This window comes from Brachyistius frenatus, unplaced genomic scaffold (genome assembly GCF_029030835.1).
Source record: "Brachyistius frenatus isolate BFR_SWC_R1_liver_20210118 unplaced genomic scaffold, ASM2903083v1 Contig_16, whole genome shotgun sequence".
Lineage (NCBI taxonomy): Eukaryota > Metazoa > Chordata > Actinopteri > Embiotocidae > Brachyistius > Brachyistius frenatus.
Genome location: NW_027210615.1, coordinates 2,781,954 through 2,804,235, shown reverse-complemented (window position 1 = coordinate 2,804,235; position 22,282 = coordinate 2,781,954). Strand labels below are relative to the sequence as shown.

General features: G+C 44.6%; 1 protein-coding gene across 9 annotated transcripts in view; it reads left to right on the top strand.

Moving 5' to 3' along the window:
- agrn (agrin) overlaps window positions 1–22,282 on the top strand; it is a 283,677-nt gene that overhangs the window by 199,911 nt on the left and 61,484 nt on the right. For all 9 annotated transcript variants that reach the window (XM_069693990.1, XM_069693991.1, XM_069693988.1 and 6 more), the window contains 4 exons: window positions 7,033–7,254; window positions 15,233–15,430; window positions 15,896–16,096; window positions 21,627–21,769. In XM_069693990.1, coding sequence (XP_069550091.1) covers window positions 7,033–7,254; window positions 15,233–15,430; window positions 15,896–16,096; window positions 21,627–21,769 — 764 coding nt within the window. The remainder of the gene's footprint in view (window positions 1–7,032; window positions 7,255–15,232; window positions 15,431–15,895; window positions 16,097–21,626; window positions 21,770–22,282) is intronic.

Here is a 22,282-nt window from a genome sequence, read left to right as displayed (position 1 = left end):
GCGTGTGAGTCTTTCTGTCTTCCAAAAAAGACCGGCTTGTTGGAAATCAGTCAATAGCCCACGCTGATAATGTGACAGAACACACACAGATGCACGGTCGGTACAGTGCGAGATACACTCCCTCTTTGTGCTCTGTTGTGCTCTCGCGGTGACTGGCAGTGTCAAAAGACATCTGCACAATGACCGTTGTGTTGCAGTTTTTGTCACACACACACACACACACACACACACACACACACACACACACACACACACACACACACACGTCAAGACTTTAGACAAAGTTTCCTGTGTGTGAAAAGGAAGAGTTTTATGTATTAAATCATCGTTATTTGATGAATAATGCTTTCTTTTCCTGTTTCATTGGCTGAGTGGTGCGCGGGTGCGCGCTGATCGATCACTCCGCCGGCTGTCAAACGGAGGAAATTCTCTAGCTCTGACACGCTCGTAAATCTCCTCTCATGTGGGAGACGGCGCCTAATGTCACCGCTCCCCTGCGGGTGCTCACTCCCACAAAGGGTTGTCATACAAGAGAGCCACATGTCTGAAATGTCCTGACTGCTGTCCTTCCCCCGGACAAACAATTTGATCGATATCTAAAGCTCTTCAATTTAGAGATGCAGACTCGGCGTGGCGTTTAGCTGATTAACTTATGTCCAGGCCCAGTGACAAATCTGCCAGACGTCCGAGAACACGTGAGCGCCTGAAGGACTTGCTGGAAGTGAATCACAGCGGGCTGCTGGGAAAGGAGGGTGAATAGGGTCGTAGCCTTGAGGTGAAATATAAGATCTCTGTGACAGGAGGAAGAATAGATGATTGTCATCACCACGTCAGCACATGAGACGACACAGCTGCTTGCCACTAGTCATCACTTATTCCATTTAAATCCGGACTTTACTGCCATCTTGTTTGCCATCTCGCTGATTGGAGGGTTGGATTTTTCACCACCTGTTCAAAGAGCTTTAACCATGTTGCTGCTCAAGTAGAAAAATGGATTCAAACCTCACACTGCAGTGGAACATGCCTTCACTGAGTCCCTCATTAAAATGAAAAGATAAAAATGATATCTGCTAATTGATTATAAATCCATACGGCTGCTTTCACAATGTGCAACACAGTCCGGAATATTTTTAGGCTTAAGCAAAGAAATCCTGTTTTTTGTTCTCTCCTTCCCATGTGATGTCAACATAGCAGGGTACCAACACAAACTAAACAAGGAAGTATGCATGCAGGGTAAGCTATTGTGGCAGAAATGGAGTAGTAATTGTTCAGTTATATTTAAAGGACTAAGCCCACTGGCACCCAGAAGTTTTCAAAGGCTTTCTTTATGTCTTGTTTTCTTTTTTTCTTTTTATGTCAGTTGTAACATAAAAGTGGACATAGCTTCCGGGTCTGAACAGTGAAGCGAATGCGGAAGTGCTTTAATTTGCGATTCCACTGAGGGTCACTAGGGGTTGGCTCCAAAAAGGCTCTGGCTGCATAAACTCCCATCCAATTTCTCTCATGAAATACAAAGTCAATATGGTGTCATTCGCTGAAGTCACTCCTTCTTATTAGTTTCATGGTGGTTTATCTGAAGATAATCCCATCATTAATTATAATTTAGGCTTGTAAAAGCAGCATTTTGTATCTTGTTTGTATCCTCTAGAATTTGTCAGGTTTAAATAGCTCATCACATGGATAAAGGTTATACCCAAAAAAAATAGAGTAAATTCAACATGTCACTTAGCGTTAGGAGGAATCTTTTGCATGCCTATATGCCAAAATGTGAAAGTAATGGAGCCAATCTGATGGTAAAAACCAACAAGCCACCATAAAAAGCTCTTAACTTGACGGAAAACATAAAAAGGATTTTGAAGGCTGAATATAAACTTCCATTGAGGGGCAAATATTTATTTTTCTTTCAAAAAAATGTGGCTTTTTCAAATTCTATTTGGCCCGGCTTGTTATCACAGCTTACTTCCTGCCCAGTGGGGTTTTTCCTACAGCTCTAAGTCAGGCTATTTTAGTGCATATTCAGTAGTACTTTGAATCAATGGAAGAGACTGCCGGTGTGTGCAGTGGCTCACCACAAGTCCCGGGAGCCTGTTGATGTAACGGCCTCGTGTCTGGTATTAACAGAATAAGATGTATAGAGGGGTCTCTAAATTGCTAGTTATGCCCTTCATGAAATAGAAATACGAGCGGTGGTGTGGCTTTTAAGAGCGCAGAGAAGGATAATTGTGTAAAATCACCAAAACAGCTTGTGAGGAACACTTTGGCAGAGAAGTGAACAAATGAAAAAAAGCTTGTTTTGCGGACACAAATTCTTTATTCACAGCTCTTTTGTCATTTCATGTGTCCACAGCTGGGTGTGTGTGTGTGTGTGTGTGTGTGTGTGTGTGTGTGTGTGTGTGTGTGTGTGTGTGTGTGTGTGTGTGTGTGTGTGTGTGTGTGTGTGTGTGTGTGTGAGAGAGAGTGTGTGTGTGAGAGAGTGTGTGTGAGTGAGAGAGTGTGTGTGAGTGAGTGTGACTTCACGATTGCAGAAAAACTCGTGCAAGTTGCTTGAAATGTGCTGCCTGTCGCCTCCGGAGGTTAACGCAAAATCACTCAGCGGAAGACACATTGTCATTGACAAAGAGCCCTGCAAAGCAGGAAAGAAAAATCAGTCACCTTAGGTGTCAAGACTCGGTGCAGAATATTTTATCATTTGCATGTTTATTTGATGAGTATCTCCGCCTGTGCGTTTGTGATTGGACTCACAAACAGTTGTGGAGCTTGGAGTATGTAAGTCAGCCTGAGATCACCAGTGCTGTTATTTCTAATCAAGTTAATTAGAGAGAATGCCGTGGGAGCCAGATTGACAGCAGCTAGGGACCACCGGTCCACTTACTGCGGCCCGCAGGCTGTCATTGAGCAGAAATTGCAGAGAAATGTGGGTCAACAGGGTGTCAGAAGAGACTCATGGCAGCGTTGTGGTTGTCGCGCGCCATTGGACTGTGCTCAACCACGCGATTCTTCCAATTTCTACATCTTTCATTTCTTTCTTTTTTTTTTTTTCTTTTTTTTTGTTTCTTCTGAGCCCTTCCTCGTGTTGTAGCTCCAGACTTGATTGGAGATGCAGTAAATGTTTCTCTTACATTTGTACACATGTTCCTTTTGTGTACGTCAGTCTGAGGAATCATTCCTTGAGCTTCCGATGCCGCGCACATCCTGATGAGAAAATCCTGTTTGGATAGACAAACAGTGTTTACATGTCCTCTCACCTCTGATAAACACATGTCACCAGATCAGGCATCCCAGCTCGTCTTTCTTCTCCCTCTCATGCTGTTTTTAGCTTGTTTCCATTTTGAAGAGCAGCACGTTCTTAGTTGTAAATGTACAAAGAGGCTTCGACTCACCTCCTGCCTGTGATAAGTATTCAGTGGTAGACAGACACAGCCTGCGGGTATGCCTTTTGCTGTATGGTAATATAGCCTTTTCTCCGCACCTCCCTTTCCCTCAACTAATATGATACATAAATGTGTTTAATGTGCACGAGGCAAAGACAGTCAGATCAAAGCCCCCCTTGCAAGTGAAGACATAAAGGAGGCGGGGCTTGCTGCAGATTGGACTCGCCCTATCAGGGTCCTGTGTTGTAATGGCTTGCAGTTGTAGGTGATTCCCTCTGCCAGTTGGCTACTACAAGCATCACCTGGATTACACCGATTCACTGCCCTGCATAATACAAGGGGAGCGATTTGGAATTGCACACAGACCCGAGGGGGAAAAGTCCAATTAACATATGTATGAGCTGAGCGGCGATGGGAGGCAGCTCCCGCCAAAATAATCTCCCAGCATTTCCACCGACATGTTATGGGGGGTTAACAGTGCACGCCTTCTCACTGCAGCAGCCACGGAGTCGCAGCCAGAAGTCCTCGCAAAGCTTGCAACCTAACGAGGGCTTGTTAAGCTTTAGAAGTCAGATAACATCGCTAAGTGGGCAGTAATAACACTTCTGCCAGACAGGTAAGCAGATATCAGGACATCAGAGAAATGTGTCCTCCCACAATTTGATCGCCGCTGCCTCTGCTGGGGAGAGTTGGCACCGCAGCTGAACCTGAAGTAATCCTCTCTGAGTCCTTAAGCGGGGGGCAAGCCATTAAAAAATACCACACATTAAAGTAGAAAAGTTACACAGCGGCCGTCAGGAGGGGACACAGACTGAGATAAAACCCAGAATGTAAAGACCTCTCATTCGTGGTGGTAGTACAGAAACAAAGCAGAGTGCACTCCAGTTGAGGATAATTCCCCCCCCCCCCCCCCCCCCCCTTTGTTTTCACTGACTTTCCCCCACTGCCACAGCACCTGCTCAGCCACTAAAACAATGCCCTGGCTACTGTGCCATGTGTTTGGCACCACAGATGTTTCCATTCAACTGTCAAGCTAATTTTCACGTATAGATAGCTCGCTTTCAAGCCCAGCAAATTTGGTTTGTTCTGGACTTGCCTGACAGAAACACTGACACATGCATGAAGAGATGGATTTAAGTGTTTTGGGTGAAGACCAGGGAGAGGAAAGAGAGCTGGAAAAGGCTGTGTGAACACCATCCCACAAGCCTTAGTTGTGACAGGCTGCCGTTTCAAAGCTTCTGCCTGCATCCAAGAGAGAGTAAAAAGACAGCTTCAGTTTTTAACTGTGTCATAAGATTTTTACACTGAGATTTGTCTGTCTTATTTTTTTTTTTTTTTTTCTCGCACCATCTCTAGTTAATAAATCAGCCAGATTTCCCCCCCCCCCCCCAGAGGTAGAGGATGATAAAAAAAATTAGTTTTGGAAGGGAAATTCTTTCATCTTTTTTATGAGTGTGAAACAAAGAGAATGGGAGACAAAGGCGTTATCGGAGGCTGCAGTTGTGTTTCAGGAGCCTGTCCTTGGGAAAGTGGGCTGGTGAACTTTTATGGAGGCCAAGGTTGCACAGTTAAGCTGGGATCACAAGCTTTACAGCTGTTCCACACACACACACACACACACACACACACACACACACACACACACACACACACACACACACACACACACACACACACACACACACACACACACACACACACACACACACACTTGCAGACGCACACAAGGCGTTGAAATGCGATCACGGGGAATCAATTGTTTTTGAACCGGTACCAAATTAAGCAGCATTGAGCAGCTTACATATTTATGTGGCACCTCCGAGCTCTTTTGAAACAGCAGCTTGGCATCAAAACACAGAAATCAATAGCTGTGTTCCACCTGCTAATCTGGAACATTCACTTTCGGAAATGAGGGAGCCCGTGTCCTTGCTGGAGATTCGGAACGATTTCCTCAATTACAGCCTGGACAACCAATAATACCTGCTCTACTTTTTATTGTTTTAATATCTCAGCTCAGTATCATAATTCCGAAACACGATCCAAATGATTGGTTTTAAGATGTCTGGGTGACATGGATCGTTATCTAACATACCCCTCTCATCGCCTTTAATCAGAGTCAAACAAGCTAATTGCCTCAGCCTGTGTTATCGGTTGATAATTTACCCCTGCATTAGCGCCATGAGTTGAGGCTCTACTGAATGTCTCCGTGCTGATAAATGAATCATGGGGCTCCGAGCATGCCGAGTCAGCCCCCCTGTGTTGCCATCTAATCCCATAATGGTCTCAATAATGATGGAGCCATGGGTGGTGTCATTACAAGGGGCAGTTTCCATGACAGCACCTCCACTTGTCGAACCAAAAAGGTAGCGCCAAGAGGGGAAGAAGTTTTTGTTTCACTTTTGGGTGTGAAATGCACCTCTTTCAATTATCAGCCGTGCTTCTCATCAAAAAACGTATTTGATGCCTCCGCCCGCTTCTTCCTCTAATCTGCAGACACACCGCAGTTAGCTGAGTGATCCATCCCTCATGCGTGAAACCTTCCAGATGAAAACCGCTATGGAGCCAGGCTATGGTTTTTTTGGCTTGATACCGTACCCACCTTCAGGCCTCAGTCCTCTGCTATCAATCCAAGGCCACAGCACTCACACAATGCCATGTGATGTTTTCATTTACACATAAAGCTGTAAAGAATTGATGGAGTCAGGATGGAAGGCTGTGATCAAAACATTGTCCGCACCATCTTTTTTTTTTTTTTTTTTTTAAAGGTTTTTGCTTTTTCCCCGAATCAGCCTACACCCATCAGCCGCTTCCGAGAATCATCGGTGCAAAATCCAGTCCTGGTTTTAATGAAGTCATGCTGGAGTTAGTGCATGAGAGGGAGAGACTGAAGAAGACACCTCTCTCTGATGTTCACATTTCATATCTGCCTCTGCCCAGGAGCTTGCCTTTTCTGAATTATTAAGCAGAGGACTCTTTCTTCTCTTCGCCTATTTCTTTTTCTTCTCCGTACTCGATATTTTCTCTCACACACACACACACACACACACACACACACACACACACACACACACACACACACACACACACACACACACACACACTCTATCCCTCATGCTCTTCCTGTTCTTGCTCTCCCATGTCAGTTGAACCAGCTCCGGCTGAAGCAGTGGCTCTCGCTGCGATGCAAATGGCAGCCTTTGAAGGGGCACACGGGGAACGTCAATTAATCCAGGCGTTTACTCGCCTGAGAAATAAAAAAAAGGGCTGCGCAACCATTGTTCGTAAGCTTTTTCATCTCTATTGTGCTACAGGGCCGTGTTTTTATTCGCTGTCCTCATGCCAGCAGATTCGGTAGACTCTTCAAAGATTCAGGATACATCAGGATAGTCACAAAGGCGAGGAACTGACATAGGAAGCAGAAGTGTCACAGGGCTGGTTTACATATTCCATCATCTCTCTTTTCCCTCCCTCGAAACCCTTTTCTAACACAAAAACCCAATAGTTCTCCATGCAGCTATTCTCTCACCTCCCTCCCTCTCACCTGTGCCGTGTCCGTCCCTTTCTCCAACCTCTTCTTTATATTCTGCCCACTTCTCAGCCGCCCTGTTCCGCATCCTCTGCTTAACTTTGCTCTCTGTTCTCTTGGGTGATCGGCCTTCAGATCTCAACGTGCCGAGCCCCTGCTTGGACAAAGTGTGCGATCACGGGGCGGTGTGCGTGGTGAAGAATGACGAGCCAGTGTGCGAGTGCCCCGAGGCCTGCCCGCAAACGTCCGACCCCGTGTGCGGTTCCGACGGCCACAGCTACGGCAGCCCCTGCGAGATGCGAGCAATGGGTTGCGCCCTGCAGAGGGCCATCCACATCCAGCACAAAGGACCCTGCGGTGAGTAACACCGACACCTCGTTCATTATTATCAAGTAAGCATCACTCATCACTGCGGCCACGTTACACCATACAGTCATTTATAGTGCAATGAAATTATCATAAAATGGTGTGAATCATACCTCACAGGTAGGGAAGGGTCTCTCCCTGTGGAATATCATTTAGCTCAAATTAATGAATGGTGTTATATTACTCAGAGGCACAATTGTAATCCACAGACGTTAACAATTATATCATATAGAGTTATGTTAAAGTGTGACCCCCCCCCCCCCTGGGGCCCTTTTCAAATCCAACAAAGTCAAAACAATACTTATTCCACTGAAGAATTCCCCCATCCCGTGTCCGTTACTCTTCATCTTCTCCCTCGTGCTCTTCTTCAGCCCGTCCAACACCAGCACTCCAATATGCCTGTTTTGACCTTTAAGTGAAGATGCACTTTACTCCCAATGAGACGGTGTTGTATGCTACACGAATCACTTGGCTTTGTCTCGCGGTGTCAGAGCATCAGCTGGTCATTAGCACACCAGCAACGGGCGAGCTTCAAGAGGTAAAAATGATCTTCATATCCGCCATGCAGGCACGCGGCCACGTGGACAGGTTCTTACAGCCCGGTAAACCCACTCAGAGAACACTCTTGATGGCTTAATGCCATCTTGCAAGGCCAATTTTCCCATGGAGTCTAATTGGTGATTGAGTATTCTTCCTTTTCTACAATTAAGCCGTTCGCTGGCAGACACTGGCAGTTATTGGGCAAATAACTGCCAGTGTCTGCCAGCGAACAGCTTGATTGAGTAAATGAACGAGGTTACGGAGAGAATCGGCCCGACTCTCTCCGTAACCTCGTTCATTTACTTTTACTACAATAGATTTGTCTTTCCTGTATATTTTGAAGGCCGTAACATTTAAATCAGTCGGTCTCTGGGCTGTTGTGTTTGTGGATGAGCGGACCAGTTAGCAGAATGATCATTACAGCTTTGCTCCTGTGAAATTGCATTTTGTTGTAAAGTTTGCAAACACTTTCTGTTTGTAGGAACTAATCTGGTTGTTTTAGTGAGTAGTGGTTTTGAGGTTTTTTTCGTGTACTGAGTAGATGATTGAGTTTGGACCCCCCCCCCGCCTGCTCGTGTACTGCATCTGTCATCTTCCCCTCCTAGCTCCCTTTAAATTGAAATCCAGCATGTAAGGACTTACGCCAACAAGAAATGGAGCGGCAGCCACGTTTGGTCGGTGGGCCGGAGTCAATTTTGTGCGCCACCCTGCAGGTAGACAGCAGATCTGTAGGCCCCTGGGTCCCTCTGCGGTAATGAATAGTCTTTATTTTAAAAAGCGGGTGGCAGGAGCGAGCTGGCAGAGAGCACGGCTCCAGTTTGTGATCCAGTGCTGTGGATAGTTCTTGGCTCCCAGAGGAACAAGCCTGCGTCAGCGCAATGGTGCCATAAAAATGCTGAGGCATTAGCTTGCCAAGCGCGAGCCAGCCGAGGAATGATGGCGATGATAATGTGGGTTATTTCTGGGCTGTTTGCACAGCTTTACTGGGCTTTATTCAGCACCATAACAACTGACAGACTTAAGCTATTCTCTCACCCAATTATCACAGGCTATTCCCACCATTAATATACGATATACTTTTATGGAGCAGAAAAGCGGAGAAACAATGTACTCTGCCTTCAGGTGGCATTGAGCAGTAAAAACACAAGCTATGAAAGAACATGAATAAAACCCTGACCCTTATATTACAGAACAGACATGTTTATGTCTTTGCATGTTTTCATTTGTGTGATTTCTAAATTAGCCATCAAAAAGATGATGTTTTTGTTTCCTGTTGCTGTTTAGTTATTTCCCTCCAAATGGTCTAGAATGTGTAAGCTGCCATGTTGTTGGCTTTCAGGCTCAAAAGTAGGAGATTAGGAGAGGCAGAGGTGAAAGAATTGCCACAACAGGGAAAGGCAGTCTTTGTGTGTGTGTGTGTGTGTGTGTGTGTGTGTGTGTGTGTGTGTGTGTGTGTGTGTGTGTGTGTGTGTGTGTGTGTGTGTGTGTGTGTGTGTGTGTGTGTGTGTGTGTGTGTGTGTGTGTGTGTGTGTGTGTGTGTGTGTGGTTTACTACAGCCTCTCATGGGCACAGCCATAATTTCATTCCTTTCCCCCCGGGCTGGAAAAATAGTGGTTATCTATATGGCTCAGGTGCAACCTGATAGCAATATGAGTGACATTTGTTATTATTCCGAGATTTCTTCCTCCTCCTGCGTTGGAGTGGCGGGCGACCTTGCGAGGTGGGCCGGGAGAAGTGCACTCAGTTAATAGACCCCCCAGCTGGATATCAGTCGCCTTCTGGAAAAAAAATGGGCCATTCATATGGCTTTACCCTAACAGATGAGAGTAGGGGCGCCCGAATCATTTGAGAAAAGGAAATAACAGCTTCCCCTTTTTCTCCCACAGGTGGTAGAAATGATATTCTCAGTTGAGTAACAAATATAGGTCACAGCGGCTGCATGTGAGCGGTCGGTGTGAGACAGTAGAAAGAGGGCAGAGAGGAGAGAGGGAGGGGAAGGTGATAAATGTAGGGAGGGAAGAAGATGGAGGTAAATAAGATGAGAAGGAGCAAAGAAAGTGGGAGGCAAAGTTAATAGCATGCTGGCCGGGCAGGCAGGCATCGACAGGGGAGTTGTTATCAGCCAGGCATGTTCACAAGCCTTCAAAACACAAACCAGCCTACTTCTTTCTGCTTAATCCTGAGGTAATACTCCGCCCAGACCCCCTCAGATGCAATTCAGGTTTTTTTTGTCCCAGGAAGGATATAAACAACATTCTGTAAAGCTGGAGGGTCTTTGATTTTTTTTTTTTTTTTATCCTGTGTGAGTTGATCCTTCATGCTTTCAAGGTCACTTTTTGTACCAACCTGTCCCTATTCCTCAATTTTACTTCCAAACAAAACCCCAAAACACTGCCACCAAACACAACAACAATAGCTGTTGCCGTGCAAAAAATAACATCAGTGGGTGCTAACTTTAGGTGCAGGGGACTTCAAGGAGACCTTGACTAAATTCTAGCAGATCCTTTGTAAAATAACAAAGACTTGGTTGAATAGTTGGAGGAGAAATGTTGCAGGAAATAAGGCGATACATGGAAAGTTGACATATCAGAAGACTAGACATTAATATCATGTCATTCTGTCATGTTAGATTTCATATGCTGTGATTTATTTCTCAAATATTTGCAAAATTTGACAAAATATATAAATGTCTTATATAAAGTTAATATTGTTTGTCATTTTTAGAGTACAGCTTCAGATAGTTTAGGAATATGAATTTCACAGCTAATGAAAAGGATTACCCCAACAACAGCAGCCTAAATTTAGCACACCTTATTTGCCACACTCCTGCCAGACTTGTGATGAATGGTGCACAAATATCATCCCAACTCCACTGATGTTGGTGCCAGTGCTGGCTTAATGAGTGGTTGCCCAAACGTTGGTAGGTGTATCTGATGGTCAGCCCATCTCCTGACGACTCAATCATATCCAAATCTAGCAGCCGGTTGTGGGCCAGGAGCTGGTGCCCAGTGAGGTTGCCTGACTCATAGGGTTGCCTGAGTTTTCTTGCTGTAACTTTTAGTTAACTGACAGGATCAGTTTTGGGATACAGTTAGTATTAGGACTTTTATCAGGCCGCACATTATAGGCCTTAAAATCTCTTACTTTGATCCTGGACACAGTGCATTACTGTATATTTTCCTAGGCGAGAGGAGTTCTTGCTCTTTTATTTGCCTGAGATGAAAGATCCTGCGCTGTAATGTTGGCACACTGGTCTCTCAATTTTTATGTGTCACAATGCCTACCAGACTTTTTAACATTAAAGTCTGAACATTTGGTGGTTATGAAGTTGCCTCCAGAAGGATAAATGGAAGGTTTTTAAATGAAAGTGAATATTACTGACGACAGAATCAGGGATGACTGACCAAAAGTGTGCACACACACACACACACACACACACACACACACACACACACACACACACACACACACACACACACACACACACACACACACACACACACACACACACACCCTGATCCTTTCCTGGCTTTGAACTGAAGCTGCCCTCCTTCTCTGTCTGTGATGCATGTTGTCTGGAGGATCAGGCAGCGGTGAGCCAGGTGCGAGGGGCAGTAGCTGATAAAGAAGCGAGGCTACTATCAGGACACAGAGCCTGATAAAGGACAACACTCACCACCGCTACTTCCTGATTTATAGCTGCCGCAACCACAGGAGCAGAGACCGCAGCAACCCCCTTTTACAGACACTTGTATTTCATGTTTATTTATTTTTGTCACAGAAAACCTGAGCAGGGGAGCCTTTTCATCTCATATTGTTTTCAGCCAAAACTCCCAAACCCACCTGCAGTGTTTGGATAGAAGGAGTGATGACAGTACATTGTTATTTAGTCTGTAGGTTAGACATAAACTAGATGGCAAAAGCAATATGGGTAGCCTACCATTACACTGTTATGTAAGTGCTGAACACGCCGATTTAAAACCATGAGCCTTAATATGGTGCTACCATTCTCTGAAAGATTTCAACAAGATTTTGAAAGTTGTTTTTCAGGGATTTTCTCCCATCCAGCAAACAAGAGCATCAGTAAGGTCTGCCACTGATGCAGAGGCCTGGCTTGCATTGTGCGATTAATTAATTAATCCCAATTGTTGAAGGGTTCTGATCTTTAGCAGCAAACCCATGAAAACATTTTTAAAGATACCATATTGTATAAATTTATAAAGCAGGTCTAGATGCTGTATGAATATTTTGACCGTGTCAAAACACTCAGTCCACAGAGAAACACACACAACCCACATTCAGCAACGGTGCCGTTTGGACTTCAATGAGTTTGTGATGTCACAAACTCACGCTAATGTCATATGTCCGCCCGAGGTACAGCCCACTGTCTAACCTTTTATGTGGTAGAAAACATTGAGTGGCTGGTCATTCTGTTTTAGAGCTAGCAAACTACAAGACCGAAGAAAACCTGTGGTTGGCCTGTGTGCGCATCGCTCAGTAAGCAGCCAGCCAATCAGAAGAGAGTGTCTGTGATATCAATGGTCTTTAAAGACACAGAAACAAAATAGTTTGTTCTTGATAAAGCTCCAGAGAGAAGCTGAACAGAGGAGATAATAACTATAATGAGATGGTTTTCAGCCCTTAAAACCACAAAAATATATTGTATGAGCATCAAGACTGCAAACACAAAGTTTGAAATATGGGACCTTTAAGGACCTGGCAGCTTTGTGTACAGAGATAGTGACATACAGAAAAAGGTCAGGCCTATCCAAAAACTGTTACAAAGTTGGAAGCAAAAGTATCATTAGATGTTGTAGCAAAACGTCATCAGTTGCAGAAGCATAAGGATTTCTCTAAATTGGAAGTAAGGATCCGAGGCCAAACCATGAAAAACAGCCCCGGACCAAAAAAAAGTACACATCAATTTAGGGGGAAACGTGGTCCTGCATATCCTGCTCATGAAATTTAATTTAGGTATGGCTTTGTAAAAGTGTGTCATTCCCCTTACATAGAATGACACATTTGCTCCTACAGGCAATATGCTGCAAATTAAGCACCACATAGTGCCATGTCCAGTTCACAGTCAAGGCTGTTAATCCAAGAAAGGAGTGGATGCCAGCACTAGATGGAGAGATGAAAGAAATTAAAGAGTAATAAACAGATTAATAATGTGGAAAGGCTCCAGCGGCCAGCTTCCCCTCTCTCAATTAGTGCTAAATCAGCGCTGGTTATTAGCGTGCCCCTAATTGAATGTGATAGTGAGCTGTGCTAATGCAATCCTCCTGGTGTAATTGGTGTCAGAGGGAAAGGTGCCTCTACTACACCAGCCCCGTGCGTCTACGAGGCCTCGCGTTTGCCTTCTCATTCATTTTCAGTGACTACCTGGGACAAGTCTGGTCCCGCCTGGCTGTTTCTTCGCCTCCAGATACAAACAGTTCCTCAACGGATGATCCATGTGAAACCCCACAACTAATATGCAGAGTGTCAAAAACTCCACGAAGTACGTTGGGTACCTTGCGCTCTCTTTTGGAGAGAAAATACAGATTTTGTCAAAGTGAAGTGGATATTATCAACCTCACGAAGTGGTGAATACAACTAGGACAGTGTGACTTTTCTCTCAGCTCTGACTAGTTTCCAGTACCTCCTGCTCAGAAGCATCCCCAAATAATAGTGGTGGCCCGCCATGCTTCCTCGTAGGAGCCAGGTGACGAGCGGTACCTGTCTTCTACTAGATACAGCAATCGGCATTTAAGCCAAAGAGTTCAATTCTCGTCTCATCAGACCAGAGAATCTTTTCCGTCATGCTTTCAGAAGGCTGTAAGTGTCATTTGGTGAACTCCAGCCAGGCTTTTGTGGCTTTTTTCCCCCTCCGGAGTAGTTTCAGGTTCTGAACACTCTCCCATAAAGGCCTGATTGATGGAGTGCTGGACGAAGCTGCCCTTCTGGTGGCTTCCTCTATTTTTGCGAAGCATTTCCAAAGCTCTTTGTGTTCAGTTATTTCAGTTCTAAAAAGAGTGATTTTGGGTGGTTTGAACATTTCTTTAGTAATGGAGCCTGCTGGGCTCTTGGGAACTTTATGCGTTTTAGCATCTTTTTTTCTTTTTTTTTTATCCTCCTCAGATACGTGCTTCAGTAGAATTCTGTCTATAAAGAGCAGGTTTGAATTTCATTGCGTGGTTTTGTACTTCTCTCATGCATGTGTACCATGATACCCGATGAACAGATGTGTGCCTTTTTATATCATTTCAAATCAGTTAAATGTTGACTCCAATAAAGTTTTACACCACTTCTACACTCAGAATATCAAGAACTACATTATGTCATAGCCAAAGAAGACTCTCAGTACCACTCCTCATTCTGGGGGGAAACAATCCAGCATACTGCGGTGAACGGAAGGAACTTAAGACTTTTCTCCAAACTTCTACTTTGAACTAACTGGTTTAAATAATAACACTATGTCGAAGAGCTGCTGTGTAGTTAGCTGCACCAACAACAAATTAAAAACATGTATCTATATTTTTTTTCCCCCTGACATGTCCCAATAAAGATCCCGATAGAAGGGCTTTATGGTGACAAGCTATACGAAGGCGACGCTGCGGGCTATAATGTAACTCGGTCAGTTATCACAACACAGTGCCGTAGTAAAGTAAAATATTTCCCTGGTAATTTGCTTATCTGGAGACTGAGTAATTGCATTGATGCTAGCTGGGAGATTTAAGGGACGACTTGACAGGGATCAAAATAAACTTTTTGATCTATCTAGCGTGTTCCACGACAGGCAGAGCGGACATATATGTGCCTGTCATTTTCTCATACTTTGTACTGCTATTTTACATAAAAGCCAATGGCAAGTGTCACTTGTTTTCCTCCTAAAGGGGGCCGGGATGGAAGTTCCCAGATCTGATCTTGGGATGCTGTTTATATTGTGAATGTTAAAACACCATAAGTTACTGCAAAGGTTTATTGCCTCTGAAATTAGCGGGATGGTTCTGTCTTTAAACCACAATAACATTTATGTTGACATCAGTTAAATACAGTTCATACAGATCAATGTCATGACAAAGGTGATGGTGTTTTATTTGAATTAACAATGCAATGCTTCTCTAAGGACAGGAAGTATTCAAAGATGAATTGAAATGCACTTTAATATGTTTTCATATTGACAACGAATTATAAATTGAATCCATTTCTAACCTGCTGCGCAACAAAATATGAACAGTATAGAAGGTTAATATTTTCCAAATTCACTGTTTCTGTTAGAGCTGTCTTATCCCTGAAATCCCGCACACACACACACACACACACACACACACACACACACACACACACACACACACACACACACACACACACACACACACACACACACACACACACACACACACACACACACACTAACCCACTGGCCTTCCTCCTTATCTCCATCTAGATGAGGCTTGTGCCAACTGCTCTTTCGGGGCGATCTGCGACGCCCAGAGCAGCAGGTGTGTGTGTCCGTCCGAGTGTGTGGAGTCCAACCAGCCCGTGTGCGGAAACGACGACACCACCTACAACAGCGAGTGTGAGCTGCATGTGCGGGCCTGCATGGAGCAGCTGGAGCTGCGAGTGGTCAGCCAAGGAGAGTGTAGTAAGTAACGCACACATCGCTGAAGTGTGTGTCTGGTAATTACAGCATGTCATCGCTTTTTGTATGCAAACATCAAAGGAATATAAATTATCATTGCATAAACATGAATCCTGGCTCGTTAGAGTTTACACGAGAGAAAAAAAAGGCGTGACATTCGTAGGTAGTTTTTTCTTTCTCCTATAGCTCTACATGAAATGTGGAGATGGAATATAAAAATAGAACCCAACAGGAACCTCATAAAGCTGCAGGCAGGCAGTTCATATACTAACAAACTTGTCCAACTGGGATAAGCTCCTCAAACAGGGAATCATAAGGGAACATGGATTTTAAGAGAAAGTGTCATGCATGACAATGAGGAAAAGAATATCTATTTAGGAGATGCATTTTATTTTATTTTTTTTGTTTTGGTTTGTTGCATTGGCCCTTCCTGCTCTGACCTCCCTCTTCGCTGTGTGTGTAATACAGAAACATGCGGCAACACTGTTTGTGCCTGGGGTGCCCGGTGTGTCCAGAATAAGTGTGAGTGCATATATTGCACAGGCGAGCCCTTCTCCCCGGTGTGTGGAAGTGATGGCAGCACCTACGTCAACGAGTGTGAACTCCGCGTGTCCTCCTGCATGCAGAAGAGGAGAATTGATGTGGCGAAGCCCGGCAGCTGTGATGAAGGTAGGAAATGGACTTTGAAATGGTGTAATTATGTTAACCAATCGGCTATTGAAGTGGTGTAATTATCTTTATCAACTGACCTGTGGTACAGGATTTAGTCATCTGTGGATTTTCATAATGGTGGCATATGCCAAGAGCAGCATGCCAATAGTGATGACCAAGCAAGATGAAGTGAAAGTCATGGTGTGTGTCTGTAAACGAAACCAATAGAGGAACACAAATGACTTCTTGCTGATTAAGTGCAAGTCAAGTGTACTTTTTCAGAACAATATCTTAGTTGGCTGTCTTGTCTGTTTGTTTGTCTGCATGCTATTGTTAACCGATCTCAAGGCTTCCTCTATTTTTAATTGCCATCTCAATCTATTAAAACTAATTTATTAAAAAAAAATTTACTGTAAGTATTGCTCAAAGTCAAAGCTGCTTGTCCTTCAAAATAAAAGCCTGAAAAAAAAGGAATTATACACACATCATGTATGTTCAAGACTATTTGAAAACAGCATTAATATAAAAAAGTATCGTCTGCACACTTACTCCAAGCCATTGATGGTTAACCACCCCTACCATCATAGAGCTTGGTGTGTATAAAGTATACATTTGGGTGTGTTTTCCCTTTTTTATACATTCTTACCTGATGAAGAGAAAAATAGAATCAAAACATTGTCATTAAACTTGCATGGCTTGGAGCAAGTGTGCAGGCGTTCCTTTTTTCCCATTAAAATAAAAGCCTTTCACCAGTTTAGAGTCGGCATACAGCTTCCCAGTTTCCTAGTAGGTTTTAATTTGCAATATCTGCTGGAAGTGTTGTTATCCCATCAGTAATTCAAATCACAGTAAGAGAATATTATGTCTGTTAAACAGAGGACCTCTGAGCAGTTGACAGGTGGTTATCACACAGATTTTGTATTTAATTTTCATTATGAGCATGGTAGTTATTTCACTTGGCTTTAATTCAAGGTTTTGTTTGTTTGTGCTGTGAAAGCCACAGCACACATTTCTCTCAAGCCCTTCTATCCAATTAGGATTTAAATGTGTGACCGATGGCAGTTAATGCAAGTGTCCCCGATTTCCACGCCTGCAGCTCCGTCCGTTCCCCCACATTCAGAATAAACGAGATCTAATTCAGCGCGCAGATCATATCGTGATCAGCACTGACAGACCGAGGCAGGATATCACAGTCCCTCGCTCAGCCCTGACTTCGGGACAACTCTGGAGGGACCCACATGCCAACCTCTGGTTGTCATGCAGACAGTGGCGATGCTGTTCCCCTGCAGCCGCTGGGTCGTCACAGTGAACACTCATCCTCTGACAAGGTGTGAAGGGGAGCAGATTACACCTGCCAGCGGGGGGGGGGATGGCTAGAGAGGAGAAAAGAGGAGGTAGATGGCGGACAGAGCAAAAAGAGATGAGGCAAATCCACTTCCATTTTGATTGCTCGCCAGGGGTATTTTCTTTTTTGTCTATTTTATTTTCTTCCTACCATTGTCTACCGTAGTGGCCCCGGGCCTGTGAGGCGAATCGTACCGCCAAAGCTTCTTGTGGTCGATTTAACATCATTTCATTGACTGAGATGAGTGACCTTTTTTGTATGTGGAGCATGAAGAAATGTGAAACCGTATGCCCTGGATGCAGACTTACTGTCCCCGCTGTCCTCATTGTCTGTTGCTTGTCTGGTATCAGGCAAAAATGCTCTCATTCACCTCCCCAAAGGCACTGCGATGCTTGGGATGCCTGACGGCTTTGCTTTTCTATTTTATTCTCTCTCTCTCATACTGTCTCTGAACATCCTCTTTTATTCCATCGCTTGCTCATTACGATTCAGAGAAAACCATCAGGCGTACACAATAGAATTCTTTTTTTTTCTCCCTGTGCTCCTCGTCGCACCCTGCTGTCCCACCCACTCATGTCTCTCTCCATTTTGCACTTTTCTCCATCAAAATTGTGCCTCTTGACAAAAGGGGGCACCGATGCTTTGTCAGATAGGGGTGGAGATGGGATCTTCTGAAATCAATAAATTTCACCCTCGGGGCAACCACTAGTTCTGTCTTATTCTGCAGCCTCTTTCCCTGATTCTTTGAGCCCCCTCCAATCTGACCCAAACCCTCCGCAGGAAGTCTGGTGTGAATGTAAAACAGCCAAGGTGCTGCTTCCCCCCCTTGAAATATCTGTCGTGCTGCTTCTCTTTGGCTACATGCCTTAAAAAGGATTTGTTGGCCATTTATTCCCCGCTGCCTGGATGGATGAGTGGTAGGTTTTGGCAAAATTAGGAGTATATGTTGTGTAATACAGCACACCTGTCACAAAATGTAAGACTGTATTTTCTGGCTCTATTGAAGACAGCAGCAAAAGCTGTACATCACCAGCATCACCTCCCCCTCCATACTTCACAAATCTAAGATAGCAGAAATGAACATGTGATTTATTTACATATGTAGACCTGACTTAAAAAACATCCTCATTAGTCTTGTTGGGAGGAGGGGAGCACACGGCATAAAGATGGAAGTTGTTTTCTCCCGCCTTTTATTTAGCAGTAATGAAAAATGACAGTGTTCCCACTGTTGGCCATACAGGGAAATTTATCACCTGTTTAATTTCACACTCGGGTAGGCCTGGCCTCAGCTCCTTTTCTCGACACTGACAAAGTGGCAACTGAGAGCAGTGCATCACCTACGGGGGCCTCGGCCCGTTTTAATTGAATAGACATTTAATAAACAAGATTATGAGTGTAGGATCACAGGGTGATGTACGGTCCACGCCCTGCTCCTCACGTCGCACGGATCTCATCAAGCTCCGAAAAGTCAGGAAAGGGCGTGAAAAGCAAAGCGAAGCGGGCGGCTGGGTGGGGGGAGAGCTCCTGGCGGTGAGATCAGCGGATTTCTCCTGCATGCTCCATCCATCACGGGGCTCGTAACCTTCTGTTCAGGCAACAAAAACCTCTTCTCCCCCCTCTGCCGTCCTCAAACAGCCCCGTACCTTCTCCCCGCCGAGTGCGACGCAGCGCGCGCCCCCCCCCCCCCCCTCTATCTTTACGGGAACTTTATTTGGACTAACGCGCTGTCACATCTGTCAGGAGCGGGCCGTAAAAGGGACTGATAGATGGAGCCAAAACAAAGGCGTATCGCACCACGCTGCATCCTTCGGCGAATGCCGTTGTCATTTTTGATCCCACGCCACAGCGAAGGGAGGATTTGTTTCAAACGATAGCTGACATTCAGTCAGGTCATGATATCAGAGGCATCATAATAATAGCAGCCGCTCCTGGAGCCAGCGACGTTGACACCACAAATCTGGTGGACCAAACATGTTCAGGCTGCATCACACAGATTTTCACCTTTATCATCTATTACTTATGCGTATTCTTCCCTCTTTACTTCTTCTCTTTTTTTTCCTCTAACACACAGTTCTCGACAGCTCTGACAATAGCGTCTTCTCCATCACGTCTTCTATTATTTCTACTGTCACTCTCTCTCTCTCTCTCGCTCTCTCTCTCTTTCTTTCCTGGACATTATTCCACTATTAATTTCCCTTCTTCTCTCCGCTGCTGAATTCAATGTTCTTAAAGGTGCTCCCTTGGCTAAATAGACTCAGGCTGACATGATTGAGTAAAAAGGAGCGGATGGGCAGTGCAGAGAGAATAGCTGATGTAGCCATCTTAGCTGGGGATGTATTAATTGAAAGGTTCGGAGGCAGAGCGGGTGGCGGGCACATCAAAGAACAACAGCTAATTAGGACCCCTTCCCTCAGCTTTCACTTTTATTTATTCCAGTCGAAGGTCTTACCCCTTATTTTCTTTATTTATCTTGTCTCTGCGAGGGGGCCTGAGCAGAATATGAATTGGCTACTCCTACATGTCTCTTCTTATTGTGTACTGCTGAGCTGGCGTACAGTAAACACATACAGAAGGCCAACAATCAGTGCCGGAGATCTTCCTCCCTTTCAGAGCACTCCTGGACTCCGGACCTGCGGTAATGTCGGTGGCAGTTGAACATCGTTACACAGCATATTAGCTCCATTACAAAATGTTATGTTTAATTTGGACCGCGGCTCGCAATCAATAAGTCACTACAACGACAAATTGGAGTAAAAAGCTTTAGGGTCGTAGGTTGTGCTGCTTCAAAATGAAGACAGAGTGAGGCCTTAACAAGTCCTGATGTCTGCGTGTCTGCGTGTGTGTGTGTGTGTGTGTGTGTGTGTGTGTGTGTGTGTGTGTGTGTGTGTGTGTGTGTGTGTGTGTGTGTGCGCGCGTGTGCGTGCGTGTGTGTGTGAGGGGGTGTGGCCTCTGAACACTTGTATCCGCAGATAATGAAGTGAGGGCTCCTCCACTGTATCGACCAGTCAAAGCTCTCCCAGCCAATCGCTGATGACCCATATCAAAGAACAGCCAGGGCTTCATCTGCCCCTTCCCCCACCCACCCTGCACTGTGACCTGCTCCATAATCAACTTTAGAAGATTGCTTATGCTAAGTGCCACTTCCATCACTACAGCATTGATTTCACCATTAGCGGTGGCGCATCAATAAGCAGAGTTGAATGGGCCCTAAAAGTAGTCGAGAAGAGGAAGAGACACCTTGAAGGGTTGTTTTTTTTTCCGGTCTCTCAGCTGCACTGGGAGCTTTTAGTAGGAACGCGTTCCTTTTTTTATTTGAATAACAAATTTGTTTCAAATGAACTTTCTGGCATCCCCCAGGGTGCTTCTCTCTCTGTCTGACATTCTCTCCATCTTTCCGTGCTGACTGCTTTCATTTACTGCCTTCACACACACGTTCACCTAATCTCCCTCAGGAGTTGCTCTGCAGGTGAAATTTGCAACTTCTAAAGCAGGATCCTCCCACTTTTCCGTGTCGGCGCTACGCTGCAGACCCCCGATTTGTTTTTCTCAAATAAATTCCCAAACAATTCTGTCGGATAGGTTTTTCCCCTCCTCTTGGATTCTTTTTATTTTTTGTGATTAAGGGATGTTTACTAGGAACACAAGGTCAGCTCGAGCAGTTTCTCCGACTTCTATACCCAGAAGTGCACTTTTAAAACAAATAAAAAGCCTTTCAGTGTCACAGTTAAAAAGTTGGCGGAACAACTTTCTTTAAAGTCTCGGGAGATAATTAGATTTTACAGAACACTTTGCAATTAGTTGCATTCTCATATCAGGAAGCAGGCACTCATTAACCAGGCCCTGCCACCAATTCTCTCTGCATACTTGGAGGCCAGACTTAATAATTCCCTCCCCTTTTTGTTTCTGATTTAATTGAAATGAAAAGGATGCCTCACTGGTGGTGCAGAGATGTCTAATTTATTTAGTCAATCTCCAGCCCTCGCTACAGTTGGTCATTATCTTGGACTAACAGCAACGCCTTTGGTTCCTGCTCCCCGCCACCAGCGTGAGGGAAATGTAAATTATCACAACTCTATGACTCGCCCAGTGTCTGAGTGTAGCGTTAACTTAAAGAGAAATAACGCTGTGACACTGTTAAAGGGGCGTCTCCTTTGTATCTTCTCTTTGAATGAGTCTGTGTGTTTGCGGTGTGTTTATGTGCAGACTGTGGATCCGGAGGGTCGGGCTCCGGGGTGGAGAGCTGTGAACAGGACCGCTGTCGCATGTTCGGAGGCTCGTGGGATGAAGATGCAGAGGACGACCGCTGCGTCTGTGACTTCACCTGCCAGAGTGTGCCTCACAACCCGGTGAGGCTGCGTTCAAAAGACACAAACTACGAACACGGTTTAGTCCTTTTTCAGAGTCCTAAATCAGACACATTGGAGCACACAAAACACATGCTGCTGTTGATGTTAGCCGTATCTCCACAGTTGATCAGAGATAAAAAAAAAAATCAAATCTGTTTTAAAATTATAGTCATACAGACTCATTGAAGCTTAAGTTTCATCAGTACAAAAATAAATCCAGATATTTGTCTCTACGTGATGTCAAAATGCAAGCAGGAAATGTTTTTCACAAAACGAATAAGTGTGAGGAAGATTCAGGTTCAGATGTATTCACATTTGTAAATCTCTCACTAACTCACATCATGGCAAGCTTATAATTCCTGTTTAAAGTTTTTTTTATTTTTGAGAAAGTAACACAATCTGCTTGTCTTTTTTACAATGTTGGGACATTTTTACAGCCTAAAGGCCCAGACTGACCTGCCAACATGGTTCTTGGATATATCTGTTTTATGAGTGGATAAACAAGATTTACAA